Source organism: Microcebus murinus, chromosome 24 (genome assembly GCF_040939455.1).
Source record: "Microcebus murinus isolate Inina chromosome 24, M.murinus_Inina_mat1.0, whole genome shotgun sequence".
NCBI classification, from domain to species: Eukaryota; Metazoa; Chordata; class Mammalia; order Primates; family Cheirogaleidae; genus Microcebus; species Microcebus murinus.
This window is the reverse complement of record NC_134127.1, coordinates 19150525-19172579: the sequence shown is the minus strand read 5'-3', so window position 1 is coordinate 19172579 and position 22055 is coordinate 19150525. Positions and strand designations below refer to the sequence as shown.

The following is a 22055-nucleotide window of genomic DNA, read 5'->3' as shown; positions in this document are numbered from 1 at the left end:
GGCGGTGCAGCTGGTCCAGCACCCCACCAGAGAGCCCCTGGCGCGGCCCATAGGCTTCACGGCGCCCTCTCCGGTCCCCGCACCCAGCCCAGAGACTCCCCTTCGGGCTTGGAGCGCCCCTCCGGGCTCACTGCCCTCCTTGCGTCCCCCCTTCCCTCTTCCCTCAAGCGTGGACCTTCCCCGAGGCCCAGCCGGCCGGTGCTCTAGAGCCGGCTGCGTCTCCAGAGCGGGAGAGCCCTGTGTCCGGAGTGGCGAGTTTGCCCCCGGAGAGGAGCGGTGGACGCGCCACCGTGCGCGGCCCGCGACTTCACGAGGGCTCGCCTGGTAAGAGCAGCGGCGCCGGGCCACACACGGAGCACCTGAAAGTTTATTTGGGAGGGGCAGTGAAGAGGAGGGGCTTTCAGCTGACCCATCCTCGAGGTCTCTCTGTCTGGGAGTCACTCGTAACTGGGGAGCTCTCTCATGGCGTTTTTCCTTCCCAGTTTTAATTTGCTTTTAAACTTTGAAGGCATGTCGCGACTGTACCCCCTTGGTAATGACTTTATGACTTCAAAGGCAAGGATTGGTCTCTCCAGATGAGCTCCTAAGGGAAGGAGAGTAGCCTTCAGTTCAGAGGACAAGTGAGCAAGACTCTGCAGTCTTAAGTGTGTATTAAGCACCTGCTGTGTACCTGGTCCTAGATTGTGAGCTTAGTCTCTGTCCCTGAGAGACCAGGTAAAGCCAGGTGAGGCAGCAACATGGAGGGGCTTGGTCAGGGATGGAGGGCATGCATCTGACTGTGGGGAGGGGCCAGGATCTGGGGTGGCTTTAGAGCATCTCCATGATTTGAGCCAGTGGCAATGGTGATGTGGGACACAGTGTGGGTATGCACGGTGGAACAGCATGCAGTGGCTCAGAAGCGGATGCTCAGAGTGTGGGGATGGGACTGGGGGCTTCCCGATTTCACCTTGCCTCTCTACCAGGCTTCCTTCTTCCCTTTCTCTGTGATGATGGTGTTGATGATGAGAGGTCTCTCCTTGATGGCAGGGGTCCTGTTATTAGTGCTGTATTACAGATGAGGACACTGAGGCACAGAGGGGGAAGTGGTCTGCTCAAGGTCATAGAGGTAGCAGCTAATACTGCAGGGGAGCCTGCCATATCCCAGGCCCCATGGCCCGTGTCCTTAACTGCTGGCCCTGTGCTGCCTGCAGAGGTGCAGGCCTGGAGTGGAACCTGACCGCAGTCTGATCCAGCGCCCTGGCAGATGCTGAGAACCCTTGGGAAGCACCTCTCAACACCCACTTGCACACCCCTGGCACAGGGGCTCATTGCCACAGAGAGAGCAGAATCTTTTATCTTGGAAGCTGCAGTTGGCCTCCCAGTGAATTGGTCCAGGAGAGACTTGGGGGCATGACAGGGCCCCCAAGGCTCCCTGTCCTCAGCTAGGAAGTTCTGGTCTCCTTGGTTGTCCTTGAGCTCCTTGTTCCCAGCAGGGGGGTCTGCTAGAGGTGAAAGCCATATAGCCAAGTATGAGGCAAAAGTGAGCAAATGGTGGGCACAATGCATGCTACGCACAGACGTTCAGGTATTCACTCAACAGGCATCGATTCAGGCCTTGCAAGATGGCCAACCCTGGTCTGGGCTTGAGCTTCCAGCAGTGAATACAACACAGGCCCCTCAAGGGGCATCAGCTTCACAGGAGAGCAGTGCTCAAAGAAAACTGGCCTTCAGTGGCCTCACCTTGCTGTCCCATCAATAATCGCACTGATGTGAGGCTGCAGGTGGGGGTCACAGTGAAAGATGGATAAATGGAGGCAGAGGAGGGAGATCCACTGAGGTCAGGACCAAGAGCCAGGACGCTGGAGCTAGATGGTTTGGGTTCAAGTCTGGACTCTGCTTTGTGATTTCAAGTGTGCGAATTCACATCGCACTGCCTCAGTTTCTACATCTGCTAAATGGAGCAATAATACTGATATCTACCTCATTTCTTAAAGTTTTTTTTAGTGACATGTAATATACATATTTATGGGGTACACGTGATATTTTGATACATGCATACAATGTGCAATAATCAAATTAGGGTAGTTAGGATATCTAGCACCTGAAACATTCATCATTTCTTTGTGTTGGGAATACTCAATATTCAAGCAAACACTAATCTAGGTGTTGTCAAGGTATTTTGCAGATGTAATGATTAACATCTACAATTTGTTGATTTTTTTTTTTTTTTTTTATTTTTGAGACAGAGTCTCACTTTGTTGCCCAGGCTAGAGTGAGTGCCGTGGCGTCAGCCTGGCTCACAGCAACCTCAATCTCCGGGGCTCAGCGATCCTACTGCCTCAGCCTCCCGAGTAGCTGGGACTACAGGCATGCACCACCATGCCCGGCTAATTTTTTTTTTGTATATATATATTTTTTAGTTGGTCAATTAATTTATTTCTATTTTTGGTAGAGACGGGGTCTCGCTCAGGCTGGTTTCGAACTCCTGACCTTGAGCAATCCGCCCGCCTCGGCCTCCCAAAGTGCTAGGATTACAGGCGTGAGCCACCACGCCCGGCCTAATTTGTTGATTTTATGTAAAGGGAATTACCCTCAATAATGTGGGTGGGCCTGATCCAATCAGTTGAAAGGCTTTACGATCAGAATGGAGGTTTTCCTGAAGTTTTGCCTATGGACTGCAGCTTCAGCTCCTGCTCAAGAGCTTCCAGCCTGGATTTCAGACTTGCCTAGTCCGTCCTTATAATCACTAATCACATAAGCCAATTCCTTGCAATAAACTCCTGACTGATACACCTGTTGATGGACATTTGGATACTTCCTAATTTAAAAGGATTATGAATAAAAATGCTATGAACATTTGAGAGCAAGCCTTTGGGCATATGTTTTAATTTTTCTTGGGTAAATATCTAGGAGTGGAATTGCTGGATATATGGTAAACCTATGTTAAACTTTATATGAAACTGCAAAACTACTTTCCAAATTGCTATACCATTTTGCATTTGTACCTGTAATGTATAAGAATTCTAACTGTAAAAAAAAAAGAATTCTTTTTTTTTTTTTTTATTTTAACCAAACAAATCCACATGGAAAAAAAAAAAAGAATTCTAATTGCTCTACACCTTTATCAACACTTGACATTGTTAGTCTTTTTAATTTCAGCCATTCTAGTGGATGTATAGTAGCATTTCATTGTCGTTTTTATTTGTATTTTCTTGATGACAAGTGATGTTGAGTATCTTTTCAAGTGATTATTGGTCAATTGTATATCTTCTTTTGCAAAATGCCTGTTCAAGTATTTTGCCCATTTTAAAATTGGGCTATTCTTATTTTGGGCTATTACTGAGTTATATATATTCTTTATATATACTGGATACCTGTTTTGTGTCAAATATATGTATTCCAGAGATTTTTCACTCTTAACTACAGCTGGCTGGTTCATTTTTTTCCTTTTCCTTTTTTTGGTTTTGATTCATTTTTAAGTGTTGTCTTCTGAAGAGCAGAAAATTTAAATTTTGATGAAGCCCAATATTTTTTTTTTCTTGTATGGATGGCTCATACTTTTGATATGTTAAGATATCTTGGCTTAACATAAAGTTCATGAAAGTTTTTTTCTAAGTTCCTGTCTAGAATTTGTACTTTTACCTTTAGGTATGTTATACATTTTGAGTTAATTTTTGTGTATAGCATTAGGTAAGGATCAGAGATCCTCCTCCCTACCCCTACAATTGCATATGCAGTTCCTCTAGCACCACTTTTAGAAAAGACTATCTTTTCCCTATTGAATTACCTTGGCATCTTTGTTGAAAATCAATAACCATATATGTTGTCCTATTTCTAGGCATTTTTTTCCCCACTTATCTGTATGTCAGTCCTAGTGCCAGTACCACATATCTTGATTACTATAGCTTTATAGTAAATCTGAAATCAGGTAGCATGAGTCCTCCAACTCTATTTCAAAAATGCTTTGGCTATTCCAGATTCTTTTTTTTTTTTTTTTTGAGACAGAGTCTCGCTTTGTTGCCCAGGATAGACATGAGTGCCGTGGCGTCAGCCTAGCTCACAGCAACCTCAAACTCCTGGGATCAAGCAATCCTTCTGCCTCAGCCTCCCAAGTAGCTGGGACTACAGGCATACACCACCATGCCCAGCTAATTTTTTCTATATATATTAGTTAGCCAATTGATTTCTTTCTATTTATAGTAGAGACAGGGTCTCACTCTTGCTCAGGCTGGTTTGGAACTCCTGACCTCAAGCAATCCGCCTGCCTTGGCCTTCCAGAGTGCTAAGATAACAGGCGTGAGCCACCATGCCTGGCCATATTCCAGATTCTTTACATTTTCATATAAATGTGAGTCTCAGCTTGTCAGTTCCAAAAAAACCCACTTTGGGATTTTGTTGAATACAGAGATCAATTTGGGATAAGTGACATCACAGTTGTGAGTCATCCAATCCATGAACATGTTACAAACTATTTAGATCTTCTTTAATTTTCCTCAGCAATCTTTTATAGATTTTAGTGTACAGATATGGCACATCTCTTGCTAAACCTATTCCTATGTATTTCATCTTTTTGGATGCTACAATAAATTGTGTATATATATAAATGTTTTTTTTTTGAGACAGAGTCTCAATTTGTTGCCCAGGCTAGAGTGAGTGCCGTGGCGTCAGCCTAACTCACAGCAACCTCAAACTCCTAGGCTCAACTGATCCTACTGCCTCAGCCTCCCGAGTTGCTGGGACTACAGGCATGTGCTACCATGCCTGGCTAATTTTTTCTATATATTTTTAGTTGGCCAATTACTTTCTATTTTACTAGAGACAGGGTCTCGCTCTTGCTCAGGCTGGTTTCGAACTCCTGACCTTAAGCAATCTGCCCGCCTCTGCCTCCCAGAGTGCTAGGATTATAGGCATGAGTCACCGTGCCCGGCCAATAAATGGTATATATTTTAAAATTCCACCTCATAATTGTATACTGTTAGCACATAAAAATACAATTTTTTTGTATATTGACCTTGGATTCTGTGATTTTGCTAAATTCACTTATTAGTTACAATAGCTTTTTTGTATCTCAAATCATGACACCTGTGAATAAAGATAGATTTACTTCTTCCTTTCTGATCTGTGTGCCTTTTCTTTCTTTCTTGTGCCTTGTTGCCCTGGTTGGGACCTCTGGTACAATGTTGAATAGAAGTGTTGAGTGGGCATCCTTGCCTTGTTCTTGAGGGAAACCATAAGTCTTTCACCTTTAAGTATGCTGTTAGTGGTAGGCTTTTTGTAGATGTCCTTTATTAGATTAAGAATGTCTATGTTCCTAGTTTGCTGATTTTTAAAATCATGAATGGATATTTAATTTCATCATGTTTTTTATTTATAAATATATTGAGATCCATTAGTTATCCTTTACTTTGTTTACATGGTTGTATTTATTGATTTTTGAATGTTAAACCAACCTTGCATTCCTAGGGTCAGTCCCACTTGGTCATGTATTATTCTTTTTATATATTTTTGGATTTGACTTGCCTATATTTTGTTTAGGATTTTTGCATGTATGTTCATGAAAGATACTAGTCTAAAAGGGTTTCTTCTGTTTTTTTGTTTTTGTTTTTTTCCAGAGAAATGGATTCGCTTTTTTGTCCAGGCTGGAATAGTGGCTCCATCATAGCTCACTGCAGCCTCAAACTCCTGGGCTCAAGCAATCCTCCTACCTCAGCCTTCACAGTAGCTGGAACTACAGGCATATGCCACCACACCTGGCTATTATTTCTTCTTTTTATGTAGAGATGAGGTCTCAGCATGTTGCCCAGGCTGGTCTTGAACTCCTAACCTTAAGTGATCCTCCTGCTTGAGCCTCTGAAAGTGCTGGGATTAAAGGCATGAGCCACCACAGCTGGCCCGGTTTTTTAAATTTTATTTTTTAAAAATGTCTTTGGTTTTGGTATTTGGGAAATGCTTGTTTCATAAAATGAGTTGGGAAGTGTCCCCTTTCTATTATTTTCTGAGTTTTTGTATTATTTATTTTGTAGCAATAAGTTTTTGACATCTCCCAGGTGCTCTGCCTACAAGAGCAGGGATATTTCTTTGGGTGAGAGTTCCATTCAGGCTCACCCAGCACCCTCCTCCACGTAGGCCCCTGCGGCCCCATGCTTCCTCTTCCTCACTTGGCTGCTGCCCTGTTCTGAACCTGGGAATCCTACTGGAGTCCTCTTCACTCTCCAAATCCAACTTGTCACAAAGACCTGTTGCTCCCACCTGTCTTAGTCACTCTCAACTCTCCCTTCGGCCCTCTTCTTGGGTCATGTCCGCATTACCCACTAGCTGGTGGGTTAAACAAAGACTGATGACCAGGCTGCTCTGCCAAATGGCCTTTGGGAAAAGGTAGAGCCTTTGGGAAAAGGTAGAGCCTTTGGGAAAAGGTAGAGCCTTTGGATCCAATCCCAAGGTCCTGTGCCCCACTCTCATCCAGACACATTAGGGCCGCGATCTCCCTCCAGCCACACTATTTCTGCCACTGCTGTAGGAGTACAAGATGCTTCCTGCCTCGGTGTTTCTGCGCTGCGCGGTGTCCTTCCCTGCCTCCTTCCACTGGCCGTTCCTGCCAGCGCTGCGCCCGGCGCTCCCCTGCGCTCTCCCGGGGCGCACACCGTGCTGCGCGGGGACCATCCTGTCTGTCCGCCCGCGACGCCGAGGTCTTCGGAGCAGGGGCCGAGCCCCCAGCGTGCCTCTGGGATCACCGCTGCGGCTGCTGACCGTGAGGCCGCTGTGCGCGTGAACGCGAACCTTCACCAGCACAAGGCTCGGTGGGCTCCGAGGGCGGCAGAAGCCCCGATCCGGCCTTCCTAGGACGCCCTTCACCCAACCAACAGGCAGACCCTCACCCCTCCGACCGAGCCCCCCTAGGCCGCCCGCGCGGGGCCGAGTCCTGACTGCGCCTGCGCGGGGCGAAGGGCGAGCCCAGCGAGCGGGCCTCTGTGCGCAGACGCGACGGGCTGCGGCACCTCCTTCTGACGGAAGGGGCGCTCGGAACCACTTCCGGGGCCGCAGCGTGCTAGCAGCAACTGGCCCAGGAAGTTAGAAGGGGTCAGGTGTGGCTCTGTTCCCCTTTCCTTCGCTGGGTCCAGGTGGGAAGATGTCGGCGGTTTTTGCTTTCCCTTTCCGTAGAGGCCTATGGCTACAGTGTGGTTTAGCTCGCCCGAACCAGGCAGCCTGTCCCTGCAGGGGCTTCACCCAAATTAGTTCCAAAAGCTCTCGCCAGCCTCCACCCACCATCTAAACGACACATCATTTTCAGTGGTCCCATCTTGTAAGGAGCACATTTTGGTTGCTGGGACAGGTAGGGGTTGGGTTAGGAACACCCCAAAAGAACAGGCAGGTGGGCCCTAAGTCTCTCAGGCACAGGGACAGTAAAGGGGAGACTTCTAGAGAGGGATTTTGGATCTTGAAAAGGGCAGGTGAGCAAAGGGCATCTAAGTATAGAGGGAGAAGAGAGGGTTCTGCAGACCGGACAAGGCAGACGGCAATTGCATCTGTCTAGTTGAAGAGTTCTGCTGCAGTGTTCGTAGCTTGTTTGATAAAGCTTGTAACCTGATCTGCTTTGTGACACATGCCTCGGACTGCAAGGTGTTAAAGGGTGGGTAGCTAGTTTTCTGAATATGATAATGGCCAGCTATACTTAAAAGTGGTTTCATTTCCACTATCTTAGTTGGTACTCTCAACCATTTTCCAGACAGGTTAATTCGGCCTTGAAAGGATGCTTTACCTTCTTTATACAGTATGTCTCTAGGAGCTGGGGAGAGAAAGCTTGGGTTCTGACCTCGAGATTGCTGCTCTTATGTTCTCCCAGCCTTTTATTAGCTGCAGGGAGGACCAATCAAGACTCTGTAAATTGCCCCCCTGAGCTTTACATAAGTCCAAATCTACTGTCCCTTAGTCAGTTTATATCCTGTGAGTTTGTCTTGCAGTCCATGAAGGCAGATGCCCTGACTTGCTTAATCTGATTCCATAGCAGGGGTTAGGAGATTCCTCACTTGCCAGTTTTCATTCCTTTGCAACCTAAGAATGGGATGATTAGGGTCATACGGGTATGTTTAAGTGCGTAATGACTTGTCTTCATGGCTATTATGAAGAATTAAAAATATAACTTGTGTATCCTTTTGTAAGCATTGTTTCATATGTTGTGAAGTCAGTTTGAACTATGGAAGGATCTTACACAGAAGAGTGGAAATGAATTTACCATGCAAGTGACTTTCTGCTTTTCTTTTGATCTCCCTTTTCTGTTGCTGACCATTAAAAAAATATTTGGGGATGGGTGCTGTGGCTCACACCTGTATTTCCAGAACTTTGGGAGGCTGAGACAGGAGAATGGCTTGAGGCCAGGAGTTCAAAACCAGCCTAGGCAACATAGTGAGACCTTCTCTCTTAAAAAAACCCCAAAAACCTAAGCATGGTGGTGCACACCTGTAGTCCCCAGCTACTCAAGAGGCTGAGGCAGGAGGATTGCCTAAGTCCCGGAGTTTGAGGCTGCAGTGAGCTGTGATTGCACCTCTGCACTCCAGCCTGGGTGACAAAGCCAGACCTTGTCTCTAAAAGAAAAAAAAAAAAAAGAAAAAAAAGCCATTTGGCCCATAATAAATGCTGAGTATTTGACAAATGAATAGACTGTACTCATTTGCCTGAGGGCAGTCAGGCTGTCCTGAGAACCATAAGGCTTTTCTGAGGAAGGGGAATGATTTTCCAAACTTCATTTCATCCTCCACCCTGATGTTCTCATATCCCCATTGTGTCAGGTGATCCTTTAGTTGACCCACCATTCCTAAAGCACAAAGTGACTGACCGACCAGTAAATTTAGGGTATCAAATGTCAATGTGATGGACCCTCAAGATAAGCTACAGAAGCAAGAATCTACTTAGACATTATTTAGCATCTAATTGTTGCTTAATTATGGCTGTTGAATACATTTTTATTCTTTCAAACTTACTCTAAAAAATGTTTAAAGAACCAGGACTTTTCAGTAGTTATAATCTTTCCTCTCCTTTTTTGTTAGCATTTGACACTTCAGTAGCATTTAATTTCAGCTTAGGTTTGTAGACATACCCCAAAATCTATGGTGAGGACAGTGTGGGCTGGGGCAAATATGAAGTAAGGAGGTTGTTTGGCTTTCTAGATTTAGTTCCTATTACCCCATGACCATGGATATTTTCTATTTTTTTTTTTTTTTTTTTTGCTGTTCCTGACTTGGAAAGACACCATGGGTATTTGGGGAAAGTATTCTGTTTCTGCAGTTAGTTGAAATTTCATAGTGTACTAAAACATTTTTCCACTTTGGGGGGGGGGGTCCTTAACCACTTCGGTACCAGTGTTGACTATAGTCGACAGCCACAGATGAATGCGCACAGCTGAGCTTCGACTATAGTCAGTTGCCACAGATGAACACGAGTGTCGACTGTAGCCAACAGCCATGATATGAAGGCGCACAGCCAAGCGTCGACTTCAGTCGACAGAAAGCTTTTGCTTTTATTTCTGCAGTTGCAGTGTGTACGTTCAGCTAATAAGTTACTATGAATCTGTGACCTTTTAACAAGTCCTTAGTAGGAGTTATTATAGTTATTTTCCTAACGCTGCCTGTAAAGTAAAACAAGCTTTCAGTGCTTTAAAGCTTTCCTCATCGCACAAGAGCAAAACGGATTCGTCGTCAATGCACAGCACACACTATCGTGCCAACTATGAGTGCTGGTTGTGGGCAAGGTTTCGCGGCCGGTGAGCGCGGTACTAAAGTGGTTAATAAAGACTATGTTTTGGAAAATGAAAAACTTATTTTTTAGTAGGTTGTCACTTGTCTAGGAAATGGACATTTCTGTGGAAAGTCATATTTCTTAAAACTTAAAATCACAACTCTGGGCAAGATCCCTTTTTCCTCTGATTTACACTTTAGTGGGAATACCTTCTTTTGGGCTAAGCCAACAAAACAAATACATATACATAAAATATAATAATCTGTAGTAAAGGATTTAGGTGTCTTTTCAATGTAAAGTACAGTTTGTCAGTTTGTGTCAGAAACAATATCTAAAGACACTTGATTCAATGAATGTAGTGCCTAGAAAGAGCTAGAAACTCCCAAATAAACTCAGGTTTTGACTGACTAAAACTGTTGAATCATATGAGATTGCTAATTGATCATTTCTGGGGGGAAAAGGCTTTCTTTTTTTTTGGTGGGGGTGCCCCTATTTTAATTAGTCAAGGAGAGAGTAGCACCACTGTTTAAAGTTGGACAGGGCTGTGGAAGATTTTAACCACAGCACCTTGTCCTGACAACTGTGCTCAGGGCTGCACCAATGAAACCACCATCTTTGGTGAGTCTGTACGTTGTTTCTGTGGAAGGGAAGGCTCTGTGGTTTTGCTGATCAATCAGCATCTCAATATATTAATAGGTGGGGGAGAGAGGAACTCTCTTCAAGTACCTGTGAGAAAATTATTTTTGTCTCATTTACTACAGACTTAGAATTGTGGAGCATGTGCCAGGAGTGTTCTGCATATCAATGAAACCTGGTAATTTTATGTTTTTATTAGCCTTACAGATGGAACTTGGCTTAGAGGAATCAATTCCATTTGTCTTCTAGCCATTAGAATACAATTTTTTTTGCTTTGAAAGTTAACTTATTAGGTCCAAGGTTATGCCAGTTCCCAGAAAGCTAAAACAGCAGACAAAGGGAGCAGTACGTCTAGAGAAGCCACACAAGAGTGGCCCTCTGGGCCAGGAATCACGGGACGTTTGTCTGCATTAAGGCACACATACCTACATACCTAGCTGTATCTTAACACTTTCCACATTCCTGGCAATGGAGTTCCCTCATACTTAGCTACTACGTAGTACCTAAGTTAGAAGTAGTCCCTGTTAACTAGTATTCTTCATTTTACAAATCTGGCCCGTGATGTCTGCACAGTATTCCAGGGGATAACATTTGCCTTTGAACTTGTCAAGGTCTGATGAATGAAGCCCAGCCCATGTCAGAACATTAACGAAACTGGGCTTTCTTCAATTACTAGTCTGCTGGTAGCCATGTTACTACCTGGAAGCTAGTAAAGAGGTAGAGTGGCCTCACTTTTATAGCTGTGGACAACTTATGCTATATGTATCTCAACCCAACCGATCATACTTTTAAAAGAAATTGAGTCAGACTGAGTCCAATGAGATAAACAATTTTATCAGGTTTAGGGGCCCCTGTCATCCACTGGCTCTTAAGAATGCACGTTTCACATATCTTCATGTGTTTAGAGAGACATGGCCCTGGACACACACTAGACTGGATTGCTGAAACCAGGTCAGTAGAAACCATTGAAGTTTATTGGCGGTCACAATGCTTACACTGTATGCAGCAAACACCCTTACAAGTCTATCCGCAACCTGATCACGCAAGAAAGGATTCACCACACAGTCGCCAGAGGAGAAGGAAAAAAAATTAACAGGCTTGTTTCTGGGGGCAGAGGAGAGAAATAAAAATAAAACCTAATTGATGAGTGTCCCGTGGGCAAGAGCTGAACTAGAGATGTGTATAACTAGCAGCAACAGTTGTGGAAAAAGTACAAGGCAAATAGCTTTCTCCATTAATTTTCCTCTGTAGGTTAATTTTTTTAATATTCAAAACATTTATTATGGTTTTCATTTTATAAAAATGTATATTTTTAAAGGGGTGGGAGAATGTTAAATACTTCATGCTAGGTAGACCTTGTTATTAAGAACCCTCCACTGTAGTAACTTCCTCCAGTTCATACATTCATGAGTGCAGGGTACATATATAAATATCCACACGCACACAGCCACACACACTGCCTCGAGGGCTGGGGAAGACTAAAAGTTATTGGCCACACGCAGCTGGGCCTCTGGTGGACTCATCCAGATTGCGCAACAGGAGAGCAACTGGCTCATTTCCTTCTCTTTGGTCTCTGCAGAGACCAAGAACCCTACAACACATAGTTAAATCCAACTTTTAAAAGCAAGAGGCATCTGTCTGAGGATGAGGGTGAGCAAAGTAGGAAAAGGATGGAGATAAGAACACCAAACACTTTTAGCTGGAGTTACTTGTCACTGCAAGAGGCCAGGGACCTAGGGCAGTGTCTACAGTTATGGGGGAGGGTGGTGCTCTGGCATGGCTTAGAGTTCCTAATAACAAGGGTTAATACAGTAACAGGAAGTGATCATTTTGGGGTGAGGAAAGGGCAATAAGAAAAAATATACATTTGGGATTTTAACTTTTTTTTGCCTCTATACTGTGTCACTAAATATATCTCTGCACTCTCACACATCCTTGTCCAGTAAAGCTTCAGGCCACAGAATACACGTTTTCCTCACTCGCATACACAACCCCTCACATCAGCATTGGTGCACTAGACTCTGTAAAAATTTTTCAGTCACACTTTTTGTTTTTAAACTTGAGTCAATATAAACCTTGTTCAAAATGTTATGAAAAAATGTACATGTTTATACAAGGCAGGTTGTGGCAGGACACTGGGGGTTCTTCCCCCTTGGGTGGCCCCAGGAGGAGGGGGCTGGAGTCTCAGACAGTTTGTGTCTCTATCTCCTCCCACCACCCTTCCCACCCAGTCCCCAGGAACCAGCAGCGCCCTGCCCTCTAGTGAGTGCACTCACACCCCTATTCCCTGGGGAAGTAGCTAGTTGACTGTTGCCATTTTCCCCACACCCATGGAGGAAGGAGCCAGGATCAGCCAGGCCCTCCCGCTTGCAATTGTTCATCCCCCTGGGCCAAACCAAAGGGACGCTGCTCTGTACAGGTAGAGTCCAAGGAGGTGTCAGCTCATCATGTCATTGCTATTCACGCCATAAGTGGAATTCTTCATCGAGTCGTTGACTTCTCGACGGAATGCTGACAGGTTCTGGGTGAACCTGCAGAGAGGATGCATGTGGGTTGGGGGAGGAGGGCAGAAGGGAAAGGTTTTTGCCTAAAATGTTTTTTAGCAGGGAAGTAGCTACTGGGAAGCAAAACATATGAAATGATGGGTTCTCTTTCTAAGGTCAGTTAATCTTAGTCTTGAGACTCTAAGGGAAACTTGGCTTAGTTCTGCTCCCCCTTTCTACCTGGCAACGTCAGGGCAGGCCTAGAGATCTGGTCAAACCTGGGGCCCTGTGGTCCATGTTGGGCTCACCGCAGCACAAAAGAAATCTTACTAATGGGTGGCAAAGTAACCCTCATGAAGCAAGGGCAGTAAGAGAATGACGCTGTCTCATTTCTCAATGCCAAGAGACCAGTAGTATAGAGCTGTGCTGTCCAGTATGGTAGCCACCAACCACAGATAGCACTGAACCACAGCCAGTGTGCACTGACTGTGGAAACAAACTAATAAAGTTTAAAATACAGTTCCCCAGTTGTACCTTAATCAACTTTAAATTAAGATGCCTTATTTTAAATTAAAAAACCCAGATATTCAATTCAGTTATTGGACAACTTATAAAGTATTTTGGAATAAGCTGGATATGGGAATCTGCTTTGTCAACTGTAAATTTATGAAATCTAAATACAGATCAAGTGTTTCTGATGAAAATTTAACACATGAATTGAGACACACTGTTAAATGTAAAATACATAGGATTTTGAAGACTTTGTACAGCAAAAAGAATGTTAGAATTCTCAATTTTTAAATATTGATTATACATTGACATATTTTGGCTACACTGGGTTAAATAAAATATATTGATAACATCAATTTTGCCTGTTTTTTTCAACTTTTTAAAAATGTGGCTTGCTTTTCTATTGGACAGTGCTGTTCTACGTGGCCTCTAAACATGGGTACACTCTTGTTTCAATGACTTGAAAAATAACAGTCACCCACAGTTTCTTGGCAGGGCCCTCTAGACTCACCTGTCTCTGTTTTTCGTAAGAAGATTTCGTTCAATACCTTCCATCAGGTTTTCGAAACACAGGTGCATAGCCTGCTGCTTCTCTGGTGGCTGGCTGTTCACGATACTATTCCTTAGGTCAGAAAAATACTGTGGGGCAAGGAGTGAAATAGAAGGTAAGAGAATGGGGGAAAGGCAGATTAGCCCTCTGTCACTGCAGCGTTGAAGAATATTCTTTTCCCAGAAGGAATGGAATATCTACTAAAATTGGATACTTAAAAAAAAAATTCTGGTCTTGCAGGACCAAGAATTTTTAATTTATAAGTACTTTATGGGACCCTTCTTTTATAGGAATCTCAAGACTTGGTTTATGGTGGAGCTAGAATTAGAACTTAGGTCTTAAATGCTCTAATACTCAGGTACATTCTTTCCTGTTAAATGATTTCTCTTACTACCAAGAGGAAATCACTTCCTCAACCTTTATCTTTTGTCTCCCTGAACTGCCACATGTGCTGACGTCCAACAGTCAAGTGATTATATGATGTTCAAAGTATGTATAGGACATGCTCAGTAAATGGCCCATTTTCCCTGTTCTGCCATCCTGGGGTGTTTTTATGTGCATTTCTCATGGTACCTGGAAAGTGACAGCCAAGTGTATGCCTACCATTTCTTCTGGCTTCGCATCAGGGAGCTGGCTCTCCTACCTTTTCATTAAGTAGTATCAAGCCAAGTAGAGGTCGGGACATAGACCACTGGTTCCTACAGTCTTCAAAGATGATGATGTTCAGCACCGTGGACAGCATCTGAAAATGGAAAATCTCAGTTGGTGACCTAGTATATGGCTACCTGAGACAAAACAAAATGACTCCTCCAAAGAGAGGAATATATTAGGTTGAAGGCCTTTTTCTGTGTAGGGTAAACCAGACAAATATTTTGTGCAGGTTCATTTTAGTCTTCTATTTCAAGGTAAGCTTAAGATATTTCCTTTCCTGTTCTTTAAATTGGTTTGATAATTTCGTTTACAAATGGACCTTCCCAGTTCACCCAGACTTATAGGCGATGGGATGAGGTCAGGCAAACAAAATTAAAGTAGGCAAAATACCATGAACTATCACTTCCAGGTATTGTCCCAGAGGAGTAGATGTGATGGGGTTACAAATTATTTCACTGCTTCTTATAGAAAACAATGTGGGCAAAGGTGAGATTGGCTAAAATCTCAGTAGTTCTGCAGATCCCACTTCTTTACCTATTTTTATCTAATAATTCCACTTGGATTTTTGCAAATTGCTTCAAGTCTTATTTTTGTTGCATACAAATAAAATAAGGGCAAGCATATGGTCTGATATCTCTGTGGTCAGTTAATTTTTTCTGTCCTGCATTCTTGTTCCCATTTTGCAAGTGAGAAGATAAGCCGTAAGAAGGCTGGCTATTGCTAACTCATGTTCCATTTACGGCAATGAGTGAGCAAAGTAATTTTCACAGGAGGATAGTGCTCATGATATAGGCCCAGGGAAGAGGGGTTGGTGTCACATTCAGAACAACAATTCAGATCCTGATTTTTTCAAATTTTCTATATCTAATGATTACTTAGCAAACTCAAAATCCAGTGCAATTTTTTAGAGACATGAGGTCTCTCTCTCTGTTGCCCAGGCTAGAATGCGAGAGCACAGTCAGCTCGCTACAGCCTTAATTCCTGGGCTCAAGTTATCCTCCCACCTCAGCCTCCTAAGTAGCTTAGTAGGTCCACACCACCACGCGTGGCTAATTAAAAAAATTTTTAGAAATGGGGTCTTGCTGTGTTGTTCAGGCTAGTCTCAAATTCCTCGCCTCAAGCAATCCTCCTGCTTTGCCCTCCCAAAGTGCTGGAATTACAGGTATGTACCACTGTGCCTGGCTCCCACTGCAAGTTTAAGACAAACTTGATCTCAGCAGCATGAACCTGATGTTAGTCATGTTCATTATCTTGTGTGGCCTCCCCTCTCTTGCAGAGGTTCCTCCACTGTGGGGCACCCCATCACTGCCTCCTAACCTTCCACTTCCTCACCTGCTGGATCATCTCTGGATGCTGCTGCATAATATGCAGAAAGCGGTCACTCTCCTGATTCAGGGGTGTCGCCCTCTTCTTGGTGCTCCGAGATAGCTGCTTGAAGAGGTATGTCACAATGTGGTCCAGGCAGGAGCAGCAGCCTGTGCATACCATGGTGTCTGTAAGAAAGAGTGGCAGGGGTGGGATCGAGCAGGCACACTGAGCTGCCGATGGTGACCTGGGCAACATGGATTATCCTTAGCTGAAATCCCATAGAAGTACCTGGTCAGACTGGGAACTGTGGCCATTTCAGCCAAGGCCACTACTCAGAATGCTTCCAGTTCATCTCTTACCACCATTATACAATGAGGCCCAATTTCTAAGTTTGAAAGTGAGTATGCGTAATAAATGCAAAATAAATACAAAAAATAATACTGAAATTACTGGCTCAATGTGTTGTGGATGGATGTCCTCTGCTTCATAAAAATGAACAAATAGTTTACATTCAGCAAGTACTTCTTTTGTGCCAGACATTATGCTAAGTACTTTATAGATATTATCTCTAATTTATCCTCTTAAGAACTCCAGGAAGGAGGCATTCTGTTTTACACATGAAGAAACCAGAGTTTGGAGAGATTATGTGACTTGCCTAAAGATCACACTGCTAGTAATTGAAGAGTTGTGATTAGATCCAAGAAGTGTGAGACGTGAGCCTATGCTCTGCACTATCTGACAGATGTCAATAAACCCAGCTTAATATTGCCTATAAACACCTACAGTTGTTAGAACGGGGTGTGCTGTGTTATTTATCTCCAAAGCATCTCCGAGGGAGCCACAAATTTGTCTATGTGCATTTCACAAAGGGAACACAGCCGCACTGCCTGCACTGTTTCCTCTGCAAACACCAAGTGAGACAACAGCATCAAGGGATGCATATTCTTAAAAGAGTAAACCATTCTCTGATTCCTATGAGATTGACAGCGTATGCAAAAGTCCCTCTATTTTCAAGAAGACATAAAATAGCCTCCCAAAGCAAGGTGTGATACTGTGACTGGACTGATGGAAGTAAATGTGTGTTAGTGAAGTGTGGCCCAATTCACCAGTAGGTGGATCCAAACTGACTTTTGGAGTCTATGTGTATTTGCATTATGTCATGATTATTCTGCAATTGACTGAATCTTCTCTTTATGTTTTGCTCGACCGAATATGAAAATGTGTTTTATTGTCTGTACACGCATACCTATTAAGACTGCTAGAAGGTAACCTAGAAATAGAAAGGCTGACAGGAACCATATGAACTAGAATGAAAAATCTTAAGGCACTAGCTGTGAAAAATCTTCCCACAGCCTCCACTGCCTCAGGGTAGAGTTGAAATACTCTACCGAGGGGTATAATGGCACTCATGATTGTCACATTGGCTCCTGCTTATCTTGAGAGCCCAAGTTCACTTCTCTCTAACTCTTTTGTGCTTGTGTGCCAGCCATCTGGACTTCCTGGTTCCTTCTTGCCCACAGGTGCTAGTCTTTGCTGCCCCTGCTGCTAGGAACCCTCCCCTGCTAACCTAGGTAACAACCATCCAGATTTTAGGGTTACACTTTGAGGCCAAGTCTTCCAGCCAGTCTTCCTAGACCCCACGTCCTCAGTACCAGAGTTCAGGTATTCTTTCTGAGGGCTGTTGTAGCACTTGGTACTTACCCTTGTGGTAGTGTGCAAGTGCTAACCATGGTAAACAGGCAGTAGTCTGTTCATGTCTGTTTCATCTACTAGATAAAAAAGCTCCTTAAGGACGGAGACTCTGTGTTGTCAATTACTGTATCCTTAGTGCCCTGCACAGTGCCTGCTACTTAGGAGGAACAGTAAGGACTTGCTGGATAAGAAAGTACTATGAATTACGTATTCTGTTGTTAGTGCCAACTCCCCAGGCAGTAATGCTTTTGGACACTGGAGCAAGATTCTTCCCTTCTGTTAAGTGGTAAAAACCAACTAACCAACCAACCCATCCCGGTGCTTACCAAGTGCAGTAAGTCCTTCAGAAATGGAAGAGAGAATATACATGATGACATGAGGTTCCAGGCTTGCAATAAAGTTCATGTGGTCCTGGGTCAGGACTTCCAGTAGTGAATAATAAGACTGGCTGAGTTTGGGGTAATCCTGTGGGAGAGGAGGAGGAAGAAAATCAGTTTAGGCTTTGTGCCCACTTCAGTGTGAAGGGAGAGGATCTCAAATTGAGAAAACAAAAGAGTTATAGCGGAAAGGAGCTAGGTTATAGTTTCTCAAGAGAAACATTCAATCATGGTCTCAGGTGAAAAAAACTGAATGTGCTAAGGGGCAAGGTGCTGTCAACAGAGCTCCAGGCTTACCAGGAGGTCACTGTGGGGAATAGAGAGAAGCAGCTTGATGAAGGTCTGTAGGGCGTTGTCCAGGGCATCATCCCCATAGAGACGGAAGACTCCGAAATTGACGTAACTCCCACTGAGGGCAGCCTTCAGCATGGAGAAGCAGATAGAGATGCCCTTGAGCTTCAGGGCATAGACCTGATCCTTTGGGACCTCTCCTAGTGTCAGGATACGATTGCCTGAGTAGACACAATATATGTTTATTCAACCACATTGGAATCAACTCAGCCTTCCTATTCCAAAGGCATACAAAAGCCCGTGGTGACAGCTGGCACACTGATACACACATGTGAGGAACACAGCATGCCCAGGAAATGGTGTCCTGGCTGTCGCCAGGGCTAGCCAGAGATCCCCCACACTGCTTACAGTGTGGTGACTGAGCTGAAACTCACATCCAGGTGCATGACCCTCTGAAGCACTTACCATACATTGTTATCATCTTGCTGGTTTCTCGGAAAAGTAAAATGCCATTGGGAGAAGAGACATCAAACTGGAGTCGCTGGGATCTGAGCAGAGAGCACAGGAGAAGAAAAAGTCAGAGGTGTTTTCCTGGAAGACTGGGGTACGTCAGGCTCTCATCTGAGTACCTTGGGTGACTTTGCAATAAGATATGCAGATTGCCTATCATAATGTGAGAATAACCAAGTCACAGATATTTAACCCATACGATGTAGCTTATATCTTGAAGACCAACATGCTAGATTCAAGTTCTGCTGCTCAAATTGAAAACATTTAAAAGAAGCAAAAAAATTGTGGCAGCAGATAAAATTACTTTTAAAACTCGCAATTTTATTTGATTAAAGTATAGTTTCTACCAGTCACTTCTTCATACTACCTCACTGCCCTTCAGGCATTAGTCTATACCTACCTTTATGGTTTCGGTGGCAACTACTGGAGGGGTACAAGCATTGTTGCCACTTTATAAAAAGAGAAGATACAAAGGGACTTGGAAGGCTATAACAGAAGCCAGGCGGAGAAGGAAAAGATCTGTAAGAATCCTAGCTTTGAGCTCCTGACTCTGTTCATTAGACAAGAACTCCTCTTCTTTTGTCTGTTCTTTTAATGAGCTTCAGTGGACTCAAGCTAGTCAGGCCTCAAACCCAGGCATCTATCTTGATTCATTCCTTCCTCCCACATTGAGCCATCAAGATCTAGCTCTAAAATATGCCCTGATATCTGCCCACTTCCTATATGGTCTCCATGTTCCCACCCGTCCCCCTGCAGTCCCACTCTTCACATGGCAGCCTTTAAATAATGTAAATAGATCATTTTAATCCCTTGCTTAAAACACTGCAGCAGCTTTCCACTGCAATGAGAACAAGTGCCCACTTCTCACTGCTGCCGTGCCAAGGTTCTAGATGACCTGTCTGCCCACCGGTCCGACTCCCCGGCTCAGGCATCCTCCAGCCACAAGTCCCAGCTAGTGTAGCCTATCTCAGGACTCTTGCAGTTGCTTTTCTGTTTAGAACACCCCAATCTTTGCAGGACTACCAGAATCTTTCTTGTCATTCAGATCTCAGCTTAAATATTACCTTCTTTCAGAGGACTTCCCTGACCCTCCTTCAATTCTCCTTCTATTGCCTCGTGGTTTTATAGCACTTAATCACCGTCTGAAAGTATCTTCTGTGCTTGTTTTTGCCATCTGTCTTTCCCACCATTTGTAACACTGAAGAGGGCAGAGATTCTGCCTGGCACAGTAGCTAGGGAAGTGCTTGGCAAAGAGGAGATGCTCTCAAATATCTATTTTATAAATGAATAACTCTTGAATATAAGCCCCATAGGCGGTAACAGACTCATTAAATATTATCTACTCCCTAAGGTAGTTTTAAAAATTACCAATTCTCTCAGGAGTGCCATGAGAGATAGATGCACATGCCTGAAATTCTAACAAAGCTAAGGTGCTGTATTTTTTTCACTGTTCCTAAATTATTGGGTAAATCTAAAATTTGGTGTTTTGGAAATCTTTCTCACTTTTTATAAAAAAGTAACCTTTATTGATCCTGTTGTAATTTGGATCTTGGATGTCAAATTTACTTTTTGTAAGAATAGACATCTTGAAACTTTTTTGTTGTTGTTGAGACAAAGTTTCACTGTATTGCCCAGGCTAGAGTGCCCTGGCATCAGCCTAGCTCACAGCAACCTCAAACTCCTGGGCTCAAGTGATCCTCCTACCTCAGGCTTCCAAGTAGCTAGGATTATAGGTGTGAGCCACTGTGCCTGGCCTTGAATTGAAACTTTTTTTTATTTTTTCATTTTATTATTATTTTTTGAGACAGAGTCTCACTGTGCTGCTCAGGGTAGAGTGCTGTGGCGTCAGCCTAGCTCATAGCAACCTCAAACTCCTGGGCTTGAGTGATCCTCCTGCCTAAGCCTCCCAAGTAGCTAGGATTATAGGTGTGAGCTACTGTGCCTGGCCTTGAATTGAAACTCTTTTTATTCTTTTATTTTATTATTATTATTATTTTTTGAGACAGAGTCTCGCTTTGTTGCCCAGGCTAGATTGAGTGCTGTGGTGTCAGCCTAGCTCACAGCAACCTCAAACTCCTGGGCTCAAGCGATCCTCCTGCCTCAGCCTCCTGAGTAGCTGGGACTACAGGCATGCGCCACCATGCCCGGCTAATTTTTTTTTCTATATATATATTAGCTGGCCAATTAATTTCTTTCTATTTATAGTAGAGATGGGGTCTCGCTCTTGCTCAGGCTGATTTCGAATTCCTGACCTCGAGCAATCTGCCCGCCTCAGCCTCCCAGAGTGCTAGGATTATAGGCGTGAGCCACTGCGCCCGGCACATTATTTTTTGAGACAGAGTCTCACTGTGTTGCATGGGATAGAGTGCTGTGGTGTCAGCCTAGCTCACAGCAACCTCAAACTCCTGGGCTCAAGCAATCCTTCTGACTCAGCCTTCAGAGTAACTGGGACTACAGGCATGTGCCACCATACCTGGCTAATTTTTTCTATATATTTTTAGTTGGCCAACTAATTTCTTTCTATTTTTAGTAGAGATGGGGTCTCACTCTTGCTCAGGCTGGTTTCGAACTCCTGACCTTGAGTGATCCCGCCCACCTCTGCCTCCCGGAGTGCTAGGATTATGGGCTATAGGTGTGAGCCACCATGCCTGGCCTTGAAATTCTTTTTAAAGTGATTTATTTTCTTCAGTCAGCTATGGCTTTGTGGCTGGGAATACCCTTCTTTCAAACAAACAAAAACACACCCACATAAACCTTTAGAAATTTTCAAATTTTGATAGCCATGAACCTTATTATTTCCCACAATCTGCCTAAAGGACTAGATGAAGCAAATCCTCAGGGCTTTGTCAGATAAAAGGGCAGCTGTGCCCTGTGAAGGTTTGCCTCCTGCTTACCTGTTGTGAACTAATTCAGCCATCAGCTTGAGCACAGGTGTGGTACAGGCTGGATCGTGGTACCAGAGCTCAATTGCCCGTTGGAGAATTGGCATGTAGGATGGATATCTGTAAATGGGAAGCTAAGGAAGGATTTCTGAATCCAGAAAAGTACAGAATTTGAAAGTTTCTCAACACTAAGCACAAAACTGTCAAATTACAGTTCTCAAATTTCCTGTCTCTTCCTTCCATCTTAGAGTCTTTCTAACCAAAAGATGCTAAAGTGACTATGTGTCCTCTAACCTGTAAAAGGTACCTAATAATACATTTTAATTTACATACACCTTTCTTCTGAAGAGCACAATGTATTTCATATTGTTATTATCCCTTTACCAAACTTCTATGATATGACAGGGACCAGCTATTTCCTTTACATATCTTTCAGAGAAATAGAGGCACTTGAATT

The 22055-nt window shown here is 43.9% G+C and overlaps 1 protein-coding gene across 4 annotated transcripts in view; it reads right to left on the bottom strand.

The window, feature by feature from the left end:
- Nucleotides 1-11296: 11296 nt before the first annotated feature.
- The window catches only part of XPO7 (exportin 7), an 83774-nt gene continuing 73015 nt past the window's right edge, over nt 11297-22055 (bottom strand). For all 4 annotated transcript variants that reach the window (XM_075997361.1, XM_012739230.2, XM_012739228.3 and 1 more), the window contains exons 21-28: nt 21611-21718; nt 18672-18754; nt 18213-18427; nt 17865-18003; nt 15871-16031; nt 14531-14629; nt 13849-13976; nt 11297-12875 (exon numbers count right to left, since the gene is read on the bottom strand). In XM_075997361.1, coding sequence (XP_075853476.1) covers nt 12782-12875; nt 13849-13976; nt 14531-14629; nt 15871-16031; nt 17865-18003; nt 18213-18427; nt 18672-18754; nt 21611-21718 — 1027 coding nt within the window. In that variant the 3' untranslated portion in view covers nt 11297-12781. The remainder of the gene's footprint in view (nt 12876-13848; nt 13977-14530; nt 14630-15870; nt 16032-17864; nt 18004-18212; nt 18428-18671; nt 18755-21610; nt 21719-22055) is intronic.